Here is a 22,074-nt window from a genome sequence, read left to right on the forward strand (position 1 = left end):
GCTACATCCTTTAACCATTTCTCCAAGGCTGTTCTGTTCTCTTCTACTGTCCTTGATAGGGGTAAATATTGTTCTGTTCTCATTGTCACAGTGCTCACCCAACATGAGGCATGTCTGCAACCCCCTCCAACTTATGGGCTAGGGGTGGGCAAGTGTTCCCAAAAGAACAGGGATGGTTCAGCTGGGCTGGACTGACCCAAGGGATGTTTCATTCCATGTCACACCATGAGCAGCAATAAACTGAGAGAAACAGGGAAAGAGGGGGGGATGAGGCGGGGTAAAGGGGCCAAGGGGATTGATTTCTTTTTAAAGACATTTTTCTTTCAGAACAGCACCTACACATGCTGAATCCTATCCTGCCACAAGGTGGTTAAACATTTGTCACTGCAAGGAGATATCCTCTGGATTTGCTTTTCTTCTGTTTGTGGCTTTTGCTTTTTGTTGTTGGTTTGTTTGTGGGGTTTCTATGTTATTGTGTATGGGTCTTGCTTTGGTTTTTTTTTTTGTTGGGTTTTTACTTTTGGTTTGGTTTGGGATTTTCCCTTCTGAACTGCCTTTTTTTGAAACATGAGTTTCTTCTGCCTTTTCTTGTGGCTTGGTTGGCATCTAATGGCAAGACAAATTTACTCAACTCAGTCATCTTACCCAATTATTTTTTGCAGTTACCATTAGCTAGATGAGTTTGGTCACTGACTCTCTGCTGCAATTTGGCAGCATCTACAAAGAATTGAAAGTGCATTTCATGCCATTGTAGAGATAATAGCAATGTTCCACACTGGTCGTCAAGGAGGCTGGTCACTGAGGGATGTCACCAGGGAGTGGCTGCCAAGAGGACTCTGTGCCATGGATGACATTTGACCCTCATTTTTCAGCCAAATTCCCACCCATCCCATGTTGCACTCCTGCAGCCCAACTCTCTCCAATCTGGCTCTGAGGAGAGCACAGCAGACCATGTCCCAGGCCTGGATAAAGCCTGGGCACACAACATCCCCTTCTTTTCCCTCCCACGGGGGTTCTGCAATCCCTGCCTTGTGCTGCCAGTGCCTGGAATGGCTGCAGGAGGATTTGCCACATGCCCTTCCCTGCTGAGCCTGACCAGTCTGTGACTGTCCCAGTGCCCCTCCCTGCCCAGTTTGCAGACTGGTTCCGTGCCTACCCTTCCCAAGTGCCCAGGATCCTCTGGGATGTCTCTGGCCTTTCCAATGGGTTTGAGAGAGGTCCCACGGTGACACTGCCCAGCCTTGTTAATATCCCTGACACCAAAGGCCTTTTCCACATCCCTCAGTCTCAGGTCAGTGCCCAGAACACAGCACAGCCCTGTCCAGGTCCTCGGGGTGGTTCTGAAGGGAGGCAGCTCTGATTTCTTCTAATAGATTCAGCACTCCAGTTGTCTTTCTGTGTAGTCCATGGCTGCCCTGAACTTTTTTTTTTTTCTAGAACCTCCCTGCCAGGGATGTTTGTCTCTATGCAGTCCTAACCACAGCCCAGTAAAGAATTCAGGTGGTTTCCCAGAGTGAAGTGCCCTCAAGGCACTGTTTGTGCCACCAGAAATGTGCCACTCCTGAGTCCTGATGATGGTGTGTGTGCTCACTCGGGTTCATCTCCCCACACACACAATGCACTGCTGAAATCTCCTCAGTACAGAGCAAACATGGCGTGCTGGCCGGGTCACTTGGTTTCCCTTTATCCAGGGACAAACAACCTCCTGCACGTGGGGCAGAGGCCAGTGCTGGGTATGGTGGTTGCAGGGGCTGGTGTGGGACAATTGCCCTGGGGCACCTTCCCAGGCTGTGGCCAGAACAAAGACACAGACCAGGCCCTGCTCTGCTGCTCCCTCAGGTCCATGCCAGGAGTTCTGGCTGTGCCAGGACACTGCTGTGTGCCCCCTGCACACTGCCCCTCTGCCCCAGGCACTGGGCTTTGCTTTGCCAGGGCATTCCTGGAGCACAATCCTGACAGCAGCTCTGGACGAGAGCAAAGCCTTCCTGCCCTGCCCACAGGAGATGTCCTTTGCTGGTGGAGGTGCTGTGCTGGAGCCCAGCACTGTCCCAGCAGTGCCCATGGCCTGTCCCTGCTTGTGCTCACAGCACAGACATGCAGCAGGACAGTGACCAAGCTGCCAGAGCACTGCGGCCTTATAGCCACAGAAGGGCTGGCAAGGAGAGGGTGGAGTTGGGAAGAGCACATGTGGGAAGAGCCAGGGCCATTGTCCCTGGCTGTGCTGCTGTGCTGCGAGTCTCTCCACTTCTCCTCAGAGAAGGGCTGAGGAAGAATTCCAGAAACACAGGAGAGTGCAGGCACTACTTTTTATTTAAATGCACAGGGGACAGACCTCTTGCATTTCTTTGTGTTTCAAAAGAAAGGTAGATATTCTTATAGAAATGCAAGGAGTATCACTAGAGTACTTTCTAAGAAATACTGCAACAAAAAATAAAGTACCGTAGAAAAAACAGACAATTAGAAAAAATAAGGCTGGGATTGTAGAGAGTTCTATTCTGAAGGTACTGCAGCAGAAAAGAGTTTAATGCTTTTGAAAATGTAGAATCATTAATTTTCCCAGACTATCCTTGAGCTCCTGGTTCCTCAGGCTGTAGATGAGGGGGTTCAGGGCTGGAGGCACCACTGAGTACAGAACTGACAGTGCCAGATCCAGGGATGGGGAGGAGATGGATGAGGGCTTCAGGTAGGCAAATGTGCCAGTGCTGAGGAACAGAGAGACCACAGTCAGGTGAGGGAGGCAGGTGGAAAAGGCTTTATGCCGTCCCTGCTCAGAGGGGATCCTCAGCACAGCCCTGAAGATCTGCACATAGGAGAAAACAATGAACACAAAACAACCAAATACCAAACAAACACTAACAGCAATGAGCCCAAGTTCCCTGAGGTAGGAGTCTAAGCAGGAGAGTTTGAGAATCTGTGGGATTTCACAGAAGAACTGGCCCAAGGCATTGCCATGGCACAGGGGCAGGGAAAATGTATTGGCTGTGTGCAGCAGTGAATAGAGAAAGGCACTGGCCCAGGCAGCTGCTGCCATGTGGGCACAAGCTCTGCTGCCCAGGAGGGTCCCATAGTGCAGGGGTTTGCAGATGGACACGTAGCGGTCATAGCACATGATGGTCAGGAGGAAAAGCTCTGTTGAAATGAAAAACAGAAAGAAAAAAAGCTGGATGACACATCCTTTATAGGAGATGTTCCTGGTGTCCCAGATGGAATTGTGCATGGCTTTGGGCACAGTGGTGCAGATGGAGCCCAGGTCAGTGAGGGCCAGGTTAAGCAGGAAGAAGAACATGGGGGTGTGCAGGTGGTGGCCGCAGGCTACGGCGCTGATGATGAGGCCGTTGCCCAGGAGGGCAGCCAGGGAGATGCCCAGGAAGAGGCAGAAGTGCAGGAGCTGCAGCTGCCGCGTGTCTGCCAGTGGAAGCAGGAGGAAGTGGCTGATGGAGCTGCTGTTGGACATTTCATCACTCGGGATATTGTGGACTGTTGAAAGAAAACAATGACAAAGTAGGACAGACTTTCTTGAGTCAATCCTATGGGTTTTTTTTTTCACTGAATATTACTTCTCTTTTTCGTGGTAAATTTCACTTACCTTGGTTTATAATTTTTGAGTTCAGGCTTTTTCTGCTGATTTACTGCCTCATTTCTAGCATTGTTTTCAGCCTGAAAACAGGAGAGCACAAAGGAAAATTAGGGTCCCTGTACCCCAGTGCAGTCAGACTGCTAATCCGACACAGGTTTTTAATCATTTTACCTCTCTCTATTTCAGGGTGACTGCACTTAAAACATGCTTGAAAATAAAGCGGACTCTTTGTAAGATCTGATTTAAAAGTCACTTTTTTGAAACTCTTCTGTCTTTGCCTGTGAAGCCGGACAGGAAGAGATATCCAGGGTTGGTCTGGCTCTCTGCTGCCTGGAGTTCTGCCTACTGGGAGCTGTCTCTCTCTATCCTAGGCTTGTCCCTGCCAGTGCTGCCTGACCCCAGCCCAGCCCAGCCCTCGGGGCTCAGCTCTGCCCTGCAGACCCCTCCCAGCACAGGGCACTGCCCAGGGGCATGTCCCTGCCAGCAGGGCCTTAAGGGCAGCTCAGACAAACTCAGATTCTGCAAGCCAAGGTGCTGCTGCTGCTGTCTGTAGGCAGAGGAGGGTGAGGAGGCACTTTGTGAGGAAGATCTAAGGCAGATCTGCTGGTCCCCAGTGGGACAGTGCAGGAGTCTCAGTGACACACACACACCTGACAGCCCCTTTCCCTTCCCTTGAGGGGAAAGCTGAGAGCAGCCCTGGCCATGCAGCACCATCTCCACAGCAGGAGGAATCTGCCCTGATGGGGGTGGCTCCTTCCACCTCCAACTTCTCCCCACAGTCCATGGGGAGCTGCCAGGCAGGCTGAGAGCTGCCCCTGGCAGGTGGCACATCCCCTGGGCTGGCCAAGAGCCCTGAGGGCTGCAGGAGCTGCTCTGCAGGACAGCCCTGGGCAGCCCTGGCTGCAGCCCCAGCTTCAGCCCCTGCAGCTGTCCCTGGCAGCAGGAGCCGTCCTGCCCTGTCCCTCTGACAGTGCTCAGGGCAGCCCCACTCGGCAGCACATCCTCCTCCTCCTCCTCCTGTGCCCCACAGACACTGGGAGAGTCCTCCTGACACATCCCCCAGGCTGTGGGCTGTGCTGCCTCCAGGAGATCCCTCCAGGAGCACAGGGGACATTGCCCTGCACCCACAGACTCACCATGTCCAGGGCTGTGAAGATGTTCCCCCAAGTGAAGTCTCAGCTCAATGTCTTCCCAGTGCTGATTGCCTTCAGCCTGTCTGTGCCTGGCTCCTGTGCCCTCAGTGCCTGCAGGCAGTGCCCTGAGCCCTGCTGGGCTGGGAGAGGAGCTGCTCCTTAGCAGAAATGTCTTTTTGAAGCTCTTCTTGGTTTACCTTGGGATCTGCCTCTGTGCCAGGAGCCCAGCCCAGCTCAGCAGAACAGACACAGCACAAGGACTTTAATGAACCTCTTGGGGATTTGGCACTGCTTACATCAGACACAGTCCCTGAGAGATTGTTCAAAAAACTTCTTATAACTCAAAAATTAAATTGAAACTCCAAAGTTTCTTGACGTTGTAATGGATTCCACTGAGAAAGTGTCCCCAGGTTGCAGGGGAGTTGCAGAACAGTGGTGGCACTGATGACAGGTGGACACAAACAAGGGAAAGGTGTCTCTGATGCTCAGCAAACCTGGATGTGTTTCAGGATTGCAAAGAGCCAAGGCTGAGCCCCAGCCCCTGGCAAGGCACATCCTGTCCCTCCCTCCTTGCTCAGGGCTCTTCCCGGGCACTGGGCTCTGGGGATGTGCAATGCCAAGGGCAGGACCATGGGGCGGCCCCTGCCAGGCTGCTGAGCAGGGACAAGGAGGCAATGAGGCCCCAGCACAGCAAGGCTCACTTGTCCCCTGCTGGCCTCAGGCCCAGGGCCAGCAGCCATGGCCCAAGTGCTGCAGCAGTTGGCTCTGGCAGGGCCTTTCAGCTGCTGCCCATCCCTGTGCCCTCTGCAGCCCAGGCTGTCCTACGGTGTCCATGCCCTGCGCCTCTGTCCCTGCAGGCTGTCGTTATCCCCCGGCTGCCCCACCTCACTGGCCCTTCCTTTGCTGACAGCTCTGCGTCCTACCTGCCTCTGCCTGACCACACAAAGCCTTGGCATTGATACCAAAACGTTTAATTGAATTTTTACTGTGCCTGTTAATTTTAACAAAAGAAGAAGGCAGGCAACTTGTCCAACTTTCCCAACAGAGATGTCTGGAAGGGAAGAAGATGATACCTGGCTCTAGAATACCATGATAGAAAAAACAAGGACCGAAACTGGGAATTTGGGGTGGCTTTTATAGAAATGGTTAAATTGTAATTCACATGTAGTGAATTAATATAAGTTATATAATGAAGCATCCATATAAGCTTAGGAGTTATTCCACATTGGACCTGAGGCCTGAAAAGAATGATTCTCTCTTTAGCAACAAAGTAGTGTTTTGGAGTCTTATTTTTATATTTTGGAGATTTGATGACAGCGGGGCATCACAGAACCAAGGAGTCAACTGTTACACTATGGAACCTCAGGGAACAAAGGGGCCTTTTGACACTGTGGGAGCTCATGGAGCCAAAATCCATTTTGATAGAGTGGAGCTGCTTGGAACCTGTGGTCCCTTGTGACACAGTAAATCCAAGGAGACCATTGTGGCACTGAGAAATCTCATGGAACCAAAAGTACATTGTGACAGAGAAAGGCCTCATGCAACCATTATGACACTGTGGGGCCATATGGAACCAATTGTCCATTGTTATACTGGAGATCCAAGGAGGCCATGGTGACACTATGGAACCTCCTGCAACCCTGGGTCCATTGCGACACTGCAGGGCCTCACAGAACCAAGAAATCCATTGTGACACTGCAGAATCTCATGGAACCAAGGTGACCATGTTATACTACAGAACCTCGTGGAACAAAGGGTCCATGGTGACACTGCAGAACTGCTGCCAAGAGTATGAAATCTCATGGAACCAAGGGCCAATTGTTACACTGTGGGGATTCATGAAACCAAAGGTCCATTGTAACATTAGAGGGCCTCATGGAAGAATAGCAACAATTATGACACCGAATCACCGAATGAATGAGGTTGGAAAAGACTTTTGATATCATCAAGTCCAACCTATGACCTAACATCACCTCATCAACTAAACCATGGATCTGAGTGCCAGTCCAGTCTTTTTTTAAATGCCTCCAGGGATGGTGACTCCACCGCTTCCCTGGGCAGGAGATTCCAGTGCCCAATCATTTTTTCAGTGAAGAAATTTTTCCTAACATCAAACCTAAACTTTTTCTGGAGCATCTTAAGACTGTGTCCTCTCGTTCTGTCAGCAGTGGTCTGGGAGAAGAGACTGATCCCCACCTGACTACAATCAGGTAGTCATAGAGAATCTCACTGGAGACCATTGTAGCCACTGAGGCCATTGCAGCAAGGCAGGGCCTCATGGAATCAAGGAGATCACAGTGACAGTGTGGGATGAATGGGCCATTCTGACACCGTGGAGCCAAGGAGACTATTTTTACATTATGGGACACCATGGATGAAAAGACCATTGCGGCAGAGCAGGGTCTCATGGAACCAAGGTCACAAGAGTGACACTGTGAGCTGCAAAGGACCAAGGGAGCTTTCTCACACTGCAGAACCAAGGAGACAATTGTGACACTGTGGGGCATCATGGAGCCAAGGGTCCATTGTGACACTGTTGGGCCTCATAAAACCATGATGGCCATTTTTACAGTTTGAGGCTTTGTGAAACCAAAGGGCAGTTGTGGCATTTCAGGGCATTTTGGAATCAAGGGGACCCTAGCGACACTGTGGGGCTCAATGGAACCAAGGGACTATTGTGACACTGTGCAGTCTCATGGAATCAGTGATCTGTTTTGACCATGCAGGGATCAAGGAATCATGGAGACTATTATGACACTACAGGTGATGCCTAGGAGTGGCTACCTAGAACAGAGGCCAGACAAGGTTAAGAAAATAAATTGGGTATTTATTAAACGCCTTCAATAGATACACCTTGGGCAGTCAAAAGCTTCTCAGGTGCTACACTCAAGATGGACAGTGGTTATGAATTTTTCAGACAGATAGAATTTGCATATTTGGGTACATCCTCCAATTACACCTTCAGGTAATGAAGCCATATTCCCCCAGTTTGCTTCCCCCTCCGCCAATTCAATTTTGTTTATATTTTTTGGGGCTGGAGGCTGTAGGGTGTCCTTGAGTTTCAGAGGAACTGTTTTGTCTGACCAAAATGTGAAGACAGTTAAGTAACACTTTATATGGAGTTTAGAGTTATGCACTAATGCAGTACATGATTTGAAAAATATAAAGCTAAAATCTTAAGGCCTCATTGAACCAATGGGCCACTGTGACACTTTGCGGCCCCATGGAACTGAGAAGTGACACTACAGGGCTCCATGGATCTAAAGATTCATGTAACAGTGCAGGACGCCATGGAACCAAAGGTCCATTGTGACACTGCAGGGCCTCATGGAATCCTGGAGGCCATGATGACACTTTGAGGCCTCATTGAATCAAGGGGCTCTGCAGGCCCTTGTGGAATCAAGGAGAACTTCTACCATTGTGAGTCCCTATGGAGACAAGGGTTCATTGTGATACTACAGCACCAAGAAAACCCCTGTGACACTGCAAGGTCTCATGGGAGCAAGGGACCATTGTGAAACTTTGGAGCCCCATGGAAACAAAAGGCCAGTGTGACACATTTGAGCCTCATGGAACCAAGGATCCAATATGACTCTACCATTGTAACATTTCAGGGCCCTGTGGAAACAATGAGACGCTATGGCACTGCAGGGCCCCATGGATCCAAGGGAGCAGGTAACAGGTCTGGTTGGCTTGGCCTGACTGGTCCAACTGCCCTTGGCATGCCCATTGCCATGCTCTTCTCATGTGCCCCTTAAACACTGAGGCTCTGGGTTTTCCTTCAAATGAAAAAGAACTGTCCCTCTTCCACAGGCACTCATGGGTAAAATTTATATTTTTCCTCCAAAATTAATATCCTCAAGAGTTTCTCCTAGACAAAAGCTGCCAGGACACACAGGTCTGGCTGCCCTTGGCTTCTGATGGTCACCTTCATTCTGCCCTGAAACACTGGGGCTCTGTACTTTCCGTCTTGTGGAAATGAATCATATTTCTTCTCCAAGTGCCCATGGCCAAAATTGGGATTCCACCTCCAAAATCTTATGTCCAAAGATTGCCCCTATACAAAAGCTGCCATTACACTCAGGTCTGGTTGGCCTTGGCCTCCTGAGGGCTGACTCTCACCTGCCTTCCAAATAAAGGGGCTGCGTGCTTTTCTTTCTATGCAAAAGAACTGGCCTTCTCCTCCCAGCAAAATGGGCTGAAACTGGGATTCCACATTCAAGGGCCACTCCCAGAAAAACCTGCCAGGACAGACAGATCTTTCTGGCCTTGGCCTCTGGTAGCTGCAGTTCATCAGTCCCTGAAACACTGGGGACCATAGTTTCCTTCCTGTGGAGACCATGGTGACACTGTGGGCACCCTGTGGAACCAAGGGGGCATTGTGACACTGTGGAGCCCCACGGATCCAAAGGCCAATTGTGACACTGCAGGGGTACCCCATGGAACCAAAGGGAGATGGAACAAGCCTGGCTGGTTTCGCTTCCCAGGGGTCACTCGACAAGTCCAGCTGATCTTGGCATGTTCAGGGCTGCCTCCCATTAGCCCATGGAGCACTGGGGCTCTGTGCTTTCCTTCCTATGGAAAAGAACCATCCATCTTTCCTGGTGCCCACAGCCAAAACTGATACTCTCCCTGAAAAACTCCCTATATGTAGGGCATCTCCCAGACAGAAGCTGCCAGGACAGGATGGAGAGCTCTGGCTGGCCTTGGCCTCTGGTGGTGACCTCTCATCTCAAGGAAGCCCTGCGGAAAGTATTTGAACAGGTTTGACTACTGGAACACCAATGAGTTTCTCATCCTCTGAAAAACTCAGATGCTTTTCTGATCATATGCCTATTTTTCTTATTGTGTATTATGCATAAAATACTATTTTCAGCAATAAAATACTATTCTTATCACTCTAACAGTGTTATCTGACACAAAAGACCTCCTCTACATATGGATCCCGGTCACCTGTACAAGCAAACACAATAAAGAATCCAGCAGGAATTATTTGTCTCTGTTCCCCTCTGTCACATCTCCTCTGGAGCTGTAGGTGCAGCCCCGGCACTTGGGAGGGCTCAAGGGGTCACAAGCTCAGCTCCCACACTTGCAGACCCTGGGGTGCCCCTTTCAGCCTCAGTGTCCAGAGCCTTTCTGCAACCTTCCCCTGGAGCTGCTGCTTCCCTGCAGCCCTGGCCATGGACAGCAGCAGAACCTGGTGTGTCCCAAGCAGCAGTGCCAGCTCAGGGCCCTGTGTGGAGCTGGGGCTGGGCCAGCAGGACAAGCCAGCCCAGCCAGCCAGGACACACTCAGCTGGGGAAAGGGATGTCCAGGGAGAGGAGCAAGGGAGTGTTTCTGTGCCTGCAGGGAGGAACGCAGAGGAAGCTGCTGCTGGCCATTGTGACACTGCAGAACACCTGGAAACAAGGAGATCATTGTTACAGTGGGAAAACAAGCAGAGCATTGTGACACGTGGCACCTCACAGAACCAAATGTCCATGGTGACACTGCAGATCCCCTTGGGATCCAGCAGACCATTGTGGCACTGTAGGGCATCAAGGAACCAAGTAACCATTTTAACACTGCAGAACCAAGGGGAACAAGGGGCCCCATGGAACCAAGTGTCCTTTGTGATGCTGCGGGTCAAAGGGCCATTGGGACACTCTGGGGCTCTGTAGAAACAAGAGGCCACTGTGACACTTCAGGGCTTCATGGAACCAAGGAGAGCATTGTGGCACTGCAAGGGCTCATGGATTCAAGGAACCCTTGTGACAAAGGTGTGTCCAATGGAACCAAGTGTTCGTTGTGACATTGCAGGGCCTCAAGGAACCAAGGGGCCATTATGACACTTCAGGGCCTCCTGAAAGCAAGAGGATCATTGTGGCACTGTGGGGTCTGGTATAACCAAGGCCCAATGTGGCAGTGCAGGGCCTCATGGAACCAAGTGACAATTTAAAGCTGCAGAGCCTAGTAGACCTTTGGGACATAGTGTGGGGCCTGATTGAACTGATGAGAATATCATGACACAGTGAGACCTTATGGAAACAAGAATCCATTGTGACACTTTGAGGTCTCATGTAACCAGGAGTCCACTTGTGACACTGCAGAGCCAAGGAGATCATTATGACACTGCAGAGTCTCACAAAACCAAGGTGTCATTGAGTAACTTTGGGGGCCCATGGCAACAAGGCAACCATTGTGACATGATGGGACATCATCACAATCATTGTGTGGGCTCCCCAGGTGGAGATGGCTTTTCACCTGGTAACATCCTACCCTTTGAGGCTTGTGAAGCTTCTCTTCTCTTCAAGCCTTCCTAAGCCTCACATCAGTGTCTGCTGGAATTCAATGCCCTCTCCATCCCACACCAGCCTTGCACTTCCCTCCTCCAGCCTTCCTCTCCAGCACAGCCATGGAGGCTCTTTGGGCTCTTGAATTTTCCTGTAGCCACAAAGCTGTGCCAGCTGCCCTGAGCTCTGTGCAGCACCAAGGGCCTCTCCCCAGCACAGCCCAGCTGGCTCTGGCCCCACAGCTCTGCTCAGGGCAGGGGGCTCTGGGCAGTGGCCCCACGGCCTCAGCCCCTGGCAAGGGCACAGCAGCAGCTGCAGCTCAGACAGGACTCAGCCCCAGCCATGGGCAAGGTGCTTGGCCAAGGCAAAAGGAGGCTCCCTGTGTGCCCTGCTCCCCTCTCCCTGAGCTCCTGAGAGCTCTGCAGCCCCTGCTGCCATCCCATTTCCCCAGGCCAGCACAACAGCCCCGGCCTTGGGGCCCTGCAGAGCTGCTCCTGCTCCAGGCCCAGGGCCCATCCCAGAGCTGGGGCAGCCACAAAGCTGTGCCCATTTCTGATCATTCCTGATCTGATGAGGATGGATCCTTAGCCACTTGGAGGTTGCTGAAGAAATTTACTACTCCAGAGGCCTCTTCTTTGTTGAGCTCTTCAGTTGATAAATTCAGTGACAAAGACTCATAAACATTTGTTCCAAACACCCAAACAAGAAAAGCCCCTGGGAATAATTTAAATTTTCAATTCTTCTGTGGTTAATTAGAAACATTTCCGTTGTGTATTCAAAGTGAATATACTATATTGAAAACAACACAGAGAGAATTGATTTGTCTTGTTGTTTTTTACTGTTTATACATTGATATCAGCAATGTCCTATTGATATTGACCCACAACACCTTTTAGTGCAGACTGAATAGATATGAAAATCAAGACCCTTAATGGCAGACAAATATTAACACTTTATCCCCACCTCCACCCCAGCATTTCTCTCATCCAACTCCTGGGACTCCTATGGATCAGGAATGGTGTGACCAGCAGGACCAGGGCAGTGATTCTTTCCTTGTGCTTGGCACTTGTGTGGCAGCATCTTGAGTGCAGTGTCCAGTTCTGAGCCCCCAATTTAGGAAGGACATTGTTATATATGTGATTCGTGCTAATTAAATTGTAACAATATTGGCAAAATTGTTGCATTATAATTAATCAGAAATTGTATTTAATTGTTATCAAGCAAAAAGCAATAAAGGAAATGGTTAAACAAAGCAGAAAAAATTCGTCCTCCAGATGTTAGGTGGGAGGCAGGATAGGAAGGGTATAGGTCTAAGAGCAAGTGGCTAGAAATAGCTTTCGACCTTGAACTGGGCCAAATAGGGATGATTCCAAAGAGTTGGTCACTGGAGTGAGGCCTCTTGTGGGAATATGTATTTATTATATAACTCTAAGCTCATTGCACCTGCGCCACCTGCAAGGTCAAACAGCGAACACTGAGGAAGACCCAGAGCCTTCATCGGAAACAAGAGCCCTAAAAGGAGGAGACACCCCGACCACTGGTGAAGCATGCACAACACAACACAGTGACGTAGATTTTAGGAACAGAAATGAGGAGGAGCTTTCTAGAAGATTCTGTATTAATATATATTAGTAAACAGTATATAAGTGAGATTTTTAGCTTGACTGATTTGGTGTGGTGTGAGAGGAATGGCCCTGCCCGTACCCCCAGTCGGGGAATCCCCCCGTCGGTTTTGCTCATGCTTTATTCAACCGAACCATTGGACCTCTATTATGCTTAAACTGCTGCTAAAATTTGTATTTACTTGAATTTATATAACTCATATACTTTGATTGCATTCATTTATATACAATTGCTATTATTAATAAATTACTGCTAAATTTCAACTTTGTTGTTTGATTAATTGGACAAAATCGAACACATCCAATATCCATTTATAACAACTGCAAGAAAGGAGTTTTTCTTTGTTTCTTTTAGTCTACAGCTATGTGCTTAAATGTACAAACCAACATCTCTACATTAACTGCCCAGCCAACCTGCTTGAGAGGAAGGATCAGGCCTGCTGTGTTTATGTCAAAGTTATGATAAGTAAATTACAAGCTACCTGTTACCTTTTATTTTTACCAAACAAGAAACCTGCAGCTGAGTGAGAATTGCCACACCAACTACATTTTTTGCTGCCTTAAAGGTGGTTAAATAATATGTTGTCTTTTCTTGTGGATAATAAGAACACTTGCTACAGAATTATTCCGTCACCTAAAGGTCTGTCTGATGGGAACCACTAGTGGAAGTTGTACTTGATGGTGGAGGTCTGGCTGGGTAGGACATCAGCCACCAGTGCTAATGGTTCTCTGCTGAGAAAATCACTCCAAAAATGTAAATGCTAAAGAAGATGCATTTTAGATAATCTTAGAAAATGAGGGAGGGATAAACAAGGCAGCTGGGACTCTGTGGCATTTTCTGATTTGTGTAGGTCCTGTTCCCCTCTTGTTACCAGCATGTGTGCAAACAGTGGCCATGCATTTTGTGCTGATTAGCCTGACGGTTCGAAAGATCAGCTTGGTGTGACGTGGAATGGAGGATGCAATTAGGAAAAGAGGACCATGTGTTATAAGGACCTTAGCTGGATCATGAGAGTGGAGGGAGATGAAAAGTGTGTTCCAAAGTCTCAGTGAAGTGATTTGTTTAGCAAACAGAGGCTGTCAAATCTCGACCGACTAGACAGAAGGGCTGCTGCATGTAGTTATTACTGCAGAGGATTTGCAGAACATGATGAACAAATGGCAGATAATTTCACAAAGCAAAGACAAGTAAGTTAACAAAGTCATCAAGAGTGTGCTTGAACTGAAAACAGCATTGTCATGGGCACTGGCTCTCTTTAGCTACAGCACTTAGAGTTAATAAATAACACTCGTTTAAGGAGAGTGAAAACCTGCAAGATGCAGGTAATTTATAAATGGTTTGGAAAGTGAAGATCAAACTGATCTGAACTTTCCACACCAGTTTTTCTCGTGGATTTTCTTGCTAAGTTTTCTCTCAAGGTTTTTCTTACTCAAGATATGTGATCCTGCTTGTCAGAAGGCTTCTTCCCTTCCCTTTTCTTGACAACAATTTTGAGAAGTGGAAAAAAAAGTGCCAAGGAACTCAAGAGCAATGTGGTCAGGCATAGTTAGAAAAACTTGTCTTCAGAATCCATCTGATCTCAAGCCTTTTTGCCCTTGTCTGTATCACCTTGTCATGCCTCTTCTTTCCCCAAAATCAGGGATGGCAGCTGTATGTAGGTGCCTATGTGAACTGCACATCCTGTAAACCTCTGGTCATAACTTCTGCTCTTCTCAGACACTTTTGGTTGAGCTCCCCAATTTTTTTCTGATTTACAGCATCCATAACTGGGTGGTTTTCACCATTCTGCAGTTGTGCAGATGATTGTTCCTGTTTAAGCACAAAATTAATTCCTACTGATTTTTTTCTCCTTTATTTTTTTTTTCAGATAAACTTCACCACTCAAGATCATCTTGATTTTTTTAAAACTTGTTTTCATATTCCAATGTGTTTGCAGTTCCCTTCTGCTTCATCTTAGGTGTAAATTTTATAAGTGTGTGCTCTGACCTTCATTGGTCACTAATAAAACTTATCCTTACAGGAACCTGAGGATGCTGCAGCTCTCTCAGGAGCTGCTGCCAGGTCTCACTTGACCCTTCAGCCCCTCCTGCCTTCCCTCTCAGTGTGTGTTTGCTGGCAGTTTTTCACTCTCCATCCTAACAAGCTCATTTAAGTTGTGTTAGTGTAAGAAAAGTGCGTGAATGTAGCATGAATCCTTTACTGTGGTATAGGAAAATAGCTGACACAATTGACAATGAAGAAATTTGTCCCAATTGTGTCACAGTTCTTGATGAACTTGTGTTGGTTGTTACCCATTTCCCTAATGTCTTCTGAGTACTTGCAACAACTTAACTATTTGTTCTAATTTCTTTTTAGGAGAGGGGTTAAATTGGCTGGCTTGTAAACCTCTGACTCTTCTTTTGTGCTTTTGTGTGGTTTAGGTTTTTGTCTCCCCAGGGCCTTGTGGGTTTTTAATGTTTTAAAGGTCTTTGACATTTTCCAGTTTTCCTTTTCCTCACTCATTTGCAATGCATTTAAGCTGACAGACTTGAAGTCAGACAGAGCCACTCATCATAAAAGATTATGTTGTAAAACCTTTTCCAAGTGTGGACAATAGATTTACAAATGTTTCTCAAAACCTACATGCTTCATTTTTCAAAACATCAACAAAAAAAAACCAAAACATTGGGAGCAGAGAAACACAAACACTTCAGAGAAAAGATGAAACCCACAGAAGATACTGGTTTGTTGTAGTATTAACCTGCTTATCTTACCAAAGGTTATCAAACACTTTAAAGAGACCTCTTCCATTTCCTGAGTGATTGTATTTTTTTCTCCTGTGATGCTTTCATTCCTCTTACACACAGAGAAATCAGGATTTTTGTAATTGTTGCCTAATTAAAAACAAAACAAAACAATTACCTCTAATAAAATAATGATTCCTACTTGAGGCCATCACCTCTCCCAGCTAATCATTAATCCCAAGGAAATGAGACAGGCTTGATTTTTATTCCTAAAATATATTGCTTATGTAATTTAGAGCTTCCTAGAAACAAATTTCTTGACTGTATTCTCATCTTCCTGGTTCACCTAAGAAATTGTGCATGAATTTATCCCCATGCAAATTAAAAGAATATTGCAATAAACAAATTTAGGGTGTTACTCAGAAAAGTAAAATAGTCAGAATTTAAACCAGTAATTGAAATAGCAAATTTAATTTTAAGATACTGGTTGGGGCTATAACAAAAGGATTTTTCTAAACAGAATGGCTGTCCAAAGGAGGGGGACAAGTTTTGAAAGCACCATGGTGAAGCCTTCTATCTGTGTTACTTCATCTTCCAGTTGTGTTTTGTTCATGTATCAGAGTTTGTGAGCAGATCCTCTCAATTTTTTACATTTTTTAAATTATGTTGATCTTAATTGCTAAGTCATATTAATGTAGATAGCTTTTAAAAATTAGTTCTATAACGGTATTGACAACAGTTAATTCTATAATTAATTGGAACATTTATCTATCATTACTGAGATGCAGAAAGAATTTAATCACAATGAATGAGAGTCCTTATATATGAATGGCTGTTGAACTTGGAGAGTTTGGTCTACGAAAAAATAAGAAATAAGGAAAACATACATGTCAACCAGAAATTTTGTCAATGCTTTAGAGGTGATACAGGCTTCTAAATTTCTCCCCATTTGCAGAGGAGAATATTAACAGTATTCTGGAAAGACAAGAACACCAAAACTTCCTCTTTGTTATATTATGAGACTAGATTCAACACTGAATTTTTTTATACCTGGCAAATTCTTTAGTTTGAAACTCTGTAAGAGAAAAGTAGGCAACGGTGTCTCCAGTTTCACTTTTAATAGTTTAAACACTCCATGAGTAACTAAAACTGAAAATGAACAAAAGATACAGCAAACCATGATATGGAAATGTTTTATTTCAGCCTTCTGAGTGATAAGAAGATGCCTCTGTCTTCTTAGAGAGCTTTATTTTGGCAAAGAGATAAGAATTTAACAGATGGGTTGTGAAATTGTTAATGTATGAACTGTACCTTCGGTGGACTCTGTGCCCTTTCTTTCATGACTGTCACCTCTTAAATATATGTGACAGCAATAACCCTGAGTTTGGCCTGTGTTTTGCAGCTGGAAGTGCTGTGCTAAGAACAAGCTTCACAGCTGGGTGGAACCCTGACCTTGCTGTCATCCATGGTTATGTGCTCAGCAACTTCACCAGCTCTCACTCTTACACAGAATAAAAAGGAAAAGAAAAAAGGCAAATTACTGAAAACCTCTCTAAACTCTTTTTGGTCGCTGGACAGTAATTTACAGTGAATTATTGGATTCAAGGACAGCCGGTATGGGAGCAACCCAGCCTCATGTACATGGAAGGGGGTGGGATGCCTTTGAAAGGTCCCTTTCAACCCAACCCAGCCCATTCCATGGTTCTGTGGTTCATGTCCTCGAGATGTAGTAACAGTGCCCTGGTGTCCCAGGAAAATGCTGAAGTTCCAGTGCAACCCACAGGTGACCAACAGCACAGCATGACTGTCCCAGACCTTCATCCTTAACCATGTACACCTTCCATCATTTCAACTTCAAAAGTTGCACTTTCTTCTCAGCAGTGTGTTTACACTGGCATAATTGCCTCCATAAACAACAGAGCTGTGTTGACAAGGTCCAAGGATTCCCACAAAAATTGGTTTTGCTGCATTCTCAATGCATTTCATATGCTATATTTCTTTTATTATTTTTCTTCTCTACAAAATGATAGCTTTTGGGTTTTTCTGATGCATGTTTGAGGATGCTGCCATGGATGTGTGATGGAGCTGATGCCTCCCCCCTGTTCTTCCTCCACGAACAGCAATGATGTTTGACTACCAAGCCACTGAAGGAGGGAAGGAAAGTGTCAGCCAGGATAAACTTCATATTACAACAGGAAGATTGTGAATATGAAATAACATCACAGTTGAATGGAACAGGCTTGCTGGTGATTAGCAATTGGGAAATAAGGAAAACACCTGGTTTTGTGCAAAACTCTCAGTTTTAGTCTGAAGCAAAGCATGAATTATCATTGCTAAGCTGTCTTAAAGCAGTCATTCTTGTATATTTTAGAGAAGCGACTTTAAAAGGTGTTGCTGTGTCTGTGACCTCACAGGCAGCTCCCAGGGTGGAGGGCAGGAGGAGCAGCTGTGTTCCCTTGGAGTGAACACACCTGCAGCAGAATTTCCACTTCATTGCTGTTTTTCATGAGCCCCTCTGCAAACTTCTGACCCAAACCACTCTGAAGCTAGAGGAAATTATTCTGTGGGCTTTGCTTTACTTTGCTGCTGAGCCTAGCAGAAAACAAGGAAAGTTTTGCACAGAGGAAGGATGTAGGGGTTTTGGTACATTGAAGCTTACATCATTATATTTGGTTTATTTATTTTGTTGCCTTGAATATCAGGTTAGAAGCAGGTAAGTCGTGCTGTCTGCAGGGCCCCAATGAAAACACCTCAGAGAAATTTTGTTTTGATGGACAGAGTAATTGCTGACTGCTTCAGGCTACTGATGTACCCACACCTAGATCACGAGTGAGGCAGGGGATCTTTGCACAGCACAGTCCCATTTGTAATTAGTCAGTGATGGGGTATTGTTTTCTGCCTTTCTTGTATGTACAGAGTGATTTCTGCCTCCCTGATGACTGTAAACATCATTCTAAGTATTATTTTATGATCCCTGTAGGAATAACAATGTAAACAGCCTAATTATATTCACCTTTGAGGCATATCTTGAAACTTTGTTCTTCCAGAAGAGTGATAACAGAAATGAGTACTGTTGACAAGGTAAACAGAGAGCCACCACAACCTGCTTGTTAGAGACAGCTAATGCTTGAGGGAACTACGCATTCAACACCATGAAAAAATAAATTTAAAAAAAGAGTGTTATATGGTTATCTCAAGATTTATTCATAAATGTATTACTACACAGGAAAAAATACTGAAAGCAAGATATTTTGAGATCTTTCTTCTTCTGAAAGAAGTATGAATACTTACTACTAGTAAACCATATTTCTCTGGGTAATTATTATGAGTCCCATAGATCATATGCATATTTGTGTCTATTTTTGCCCCCATTTTCCCAGCACTGGCAGGGTTCCTCCAGGGTTGATCTGTTCTTGAAAGACACTCACTATCTTCAGGCTTCAGCCTGTCTTTGTTTGAACAATATATGGCAAAGCATCCTGCCTTAGACTCCCAGGTTGTTAGCTCTTCCCAGTGAGGAAACATCAGGAATACTTCCTATCTCTTGGACTCTTCAGTGTAACAAAATTAGATACTTTTTCACTGCAGTATTTCCCAAGGGTTTTGATACTGAAGATAAACCGCAGCTTTAGGAGTCACAGAGCATAATTTAAGCATTTGCTTTAGATTTACCTACCACAAAACATATGATCTGAGGTGGGGGGGAGAAAACTATCTACAGTTCTGAGAAAATTCTCTACAGATTTCTCAGTTTCTATACCAAGCCTGGAATTCCAGAGAGATTCTAAATTGTGCTTGTCCATCTGTTGTTCTTTCACAAGGGTGGTGATTTTGAGGATGTTTCTTCCAGGGTTTAGTTTTTACACAGGAAGAAGAGGAGGACAGGTCTGTGCTGCCTCCATTCCTTCTGGGATGCAGCCAGCTCTGCTAATCCAAAAAGGATAATTTGGGTCTGAGAACGTATCTGTTAGAGCACATTGAGTCCCAGGGAATATCAGGAGAGGATAACAGTATTTTATCTCATGTTTTCAAAGTGCCCCACAGCATATGAACTCAAACACTTCTGGAGGGTGGGCTGATCTAACCTGGCCTTCTGAAGAAATTAAATTCAGACTCTTGGTAAAATAGGAATAAAAATGGGAGGAGGAAAAGGTGGGGGAAAAGACTGAAAGCTAAAACAGTGGCACCAAACAACATAAGTAGAAACAACCTCAGTTTCCACAAATGACAAGATGAGATACAGCTTTTGCTCATCAGAGACCTGTGATTTTACCTTCATCTCATATAATCATAGGAGTATTTAAACCCTCTTTTTATTTATGCTATGTTATGTCACTTGCTGCATCATAGTTATTGGCTTGCTTTGGATATAAGATGAAACCAGTTTACTTGAATAATTATCAGAGGCCAGAGTTCTCTCTTTTTTCATATACCAATTTCTAAAAAGAAATGAAAGAAAGAATTAATAACACTCTTGTTTCCAAGAATAAATCTCATGGACAATTTGCCATCTGAAAAAGTTCCAGTATTTCAGCAATGAAAATATGGTACATATTCATGTTCATAGAAAATATGTACAAGAACCATACAGAAATTTCAAAGGTTACTCTGCTTAATATGTGAAATTAACAGTGAAGATCATTTTTAGTCCCTCTAGCATAAAAGTCTAAAAGCAGTGATGAGAGAAACCCAGGAACTGTAGAAGCTGATTGAAAGTTTCGTTTCCCTACTTTGCGGTTGGAGTGGGATTCACGAGTGTAAGCAGTCAGTATTTAAACATGCATATGACACCAGAGTGATACAGTGCATGATATTTTTTTTTTCCTTAAATTCTAGAGGGAAGTCATTAATAAGAAAATAGCAGGCTTATGAGATATCATAAGAGCTACCAAAGGCAATTATCCTCTTGGTAAATTTACAGACAATAAAAATAATCTTTAGGAAAATAATTGAGGACTCTGTGTTGTAAGTACACGTTTATGGTTGATTTTGTGCCACTGCTTTATCTCATCAGAGGAGAGAGCTAATTTTCTGAAAGTATTAATTTATTAAGCATCCATTGGTCTCACTGTACTCTATTTTCATATCCACACATGCAATCCCAGTGAAGTCAACAGCTTCATCTAGATGTGAAAGATAATTTGATCCCAGTAGTGATTCCAAAGCATAGTAGAAATTAAATAATTCCAAAGCAAAATAGAAATACTGCTATTTGTCTCTACAGTTTTTAAAGTATACCAAACTAATGAGAAAGGATGCAGAGTCTAAATTCAGTTTGATTAAAGCTTTAAACACTGATTGAGTCCAGAAGATAATTTAGAGGCAGGCACAGAGAAGTTTAGTGCTGGTGAAGGCAGAATGAGAAGGAGAAGAAAGCCTCAGGAAAAAGCTGGACTGGTATAATTACATAAGGGTACAGGGTTGATGATATGTGCTGTAAAATGCCTGCATGCAAATAAGCACAGTAACTGCTCAAGCATTCTGTTTTTCAAACAAAAGAAGACACATGGTATGAAATGAGGATTTGTAATTGCACTGTGGGACAGAATTGGGGCGAGGAGTCTCCTCACAAACACAAGGAGCCAGCCCTGGCTGTTAAGCAGCCCTCACCATCATTCATCCATCCCCTGGAAACTCGTGCTTGATTGGCAGCCCTTCCCCCTCGAAGTATTGAGTGAGGAAAATCTATCAGCTCACCTGTTGCTCAGCTCTGCAAAAGCTGCATGGGGAGAGCCAGGCTGATTTCATCCCCTGCTCTGGGACACAGTAGCTCTGTCTTTGTTTTCAATGGATGGGGCCAATTAGAGCACCCTGGACAAAGGTTTCTCTGCTCTATGCTTACCATGACTTATAAGAGTGGTGTTTTTCTGTATCACAGATGGGCTGAGGCTTGATATATTTAGGGGAAGTTTAGATGAACAATTCTTCTCTAATAATCGTCTTTAAAAAAACACTGAGGTGAGTCAATCTGGTGGTAATATTTTGCCAGCAAATTTCCTAATTTCTTTGTAGAATGTAAGTGCCTCTTCTTCATTTCCCTGTAATTTATCAGACAAAATGGGGCAATTATGAATAATAATGCAATGCAGATTCAATACAAGGAAAAATATTTATCAGAACTCAAAAATGAACCTAAAATCCCATAGTGCACTTTTTTTTAAATTTAATGAAAAAGAAGTTGCATATATTTTCAGGAAGAAATAAAAATAATGTTAACCTGTCCTGGTTTGAAGGACAGGTGTCTGCCAAGAAAGGCAGAAATTTTCCCTTGAAACAGAGACCCGAATTCCACTCTCCCCCAAATAGTATAAACGTTTGAATCAAGGACTCTGAGGCAGAGATAAGGGGGTAGGAATAACAGCTCTTTTACTAACATATCTAACTGTACCAGCAGAAACAACAGCAGTTGTTAAACTTACTAACAAAACAGAACAGATAACTCGGTTCCAGTCTTTTCTTTAGCTGTGGGCACACTCTCTCTCGGCGGGAGTGGAGGCGGGAAGGGGCGGCTGCGGCCGCGCTGGTCTCAGGTGGGAGCGGCTGGAGCAGGCAGATCCTCGCTCACCGTTGGGTTCTGGTGGTCAGCTGTGTCCGCAGAGCCTGGAGGTTGTAGCAGGGCAGATGCAGGGCAGGTGATGGCAGAGGGTCTGGCTCTCCTGCCTTTGGCCGCGTGGCTCCAAGACCGAGAGGATCCCCCTCCCAGCTCGCCGGACACACGAGTCCCCTCCGGAAGGACGAGCGCCCCC

At 45.5% G+C, this 22,074-nt stretch overlaps 1 protein-coding gene across 1 annotated transcript; it reads right to left on the minus strand.

The window, feature by feature from the left end:
• Positions 1-1,375: 1,375 nt before the first annotated feature.
• Positions 1,376-3,454, minus strand: LOC130265988 (olfactory receptor 14A16-like). Its single transcript, XM_056515328.1, has 2 exons — positions 2,546-3,454; positions 1,376-1,399 (listed from the first exon to the last, which is right to left on the minus strand). Exons 1-2 carry the CDS (start codon positions 3,452-3,454, stop codon positions 1,376-1,378), a joined length of 933 nt encoding a protein of 310 aa, XP_056371303.1.
• Between the last annotated feature and the right edge of the window lie 18,620 nt (positions 3,455-22,074).

The sequence above is a fragment of the Oenanthe melanoleuca genome, unplaced genomic scaffold (assembly GCF_029582105.1).
Source record: "Oenanthe melanoleuca isolate GR-GAL-2019-014 unplaced genomic scaffold, OMel1.0 S001, whole genome shotgun sequence".
NCBI classification, from domain to species: domain Eukaryota; kingdom Metazoa; phylum Chordata; class Aves; order Passeriformes; family Muscicapidae; genus Oenanthe; species Oenanthe melanoleuca.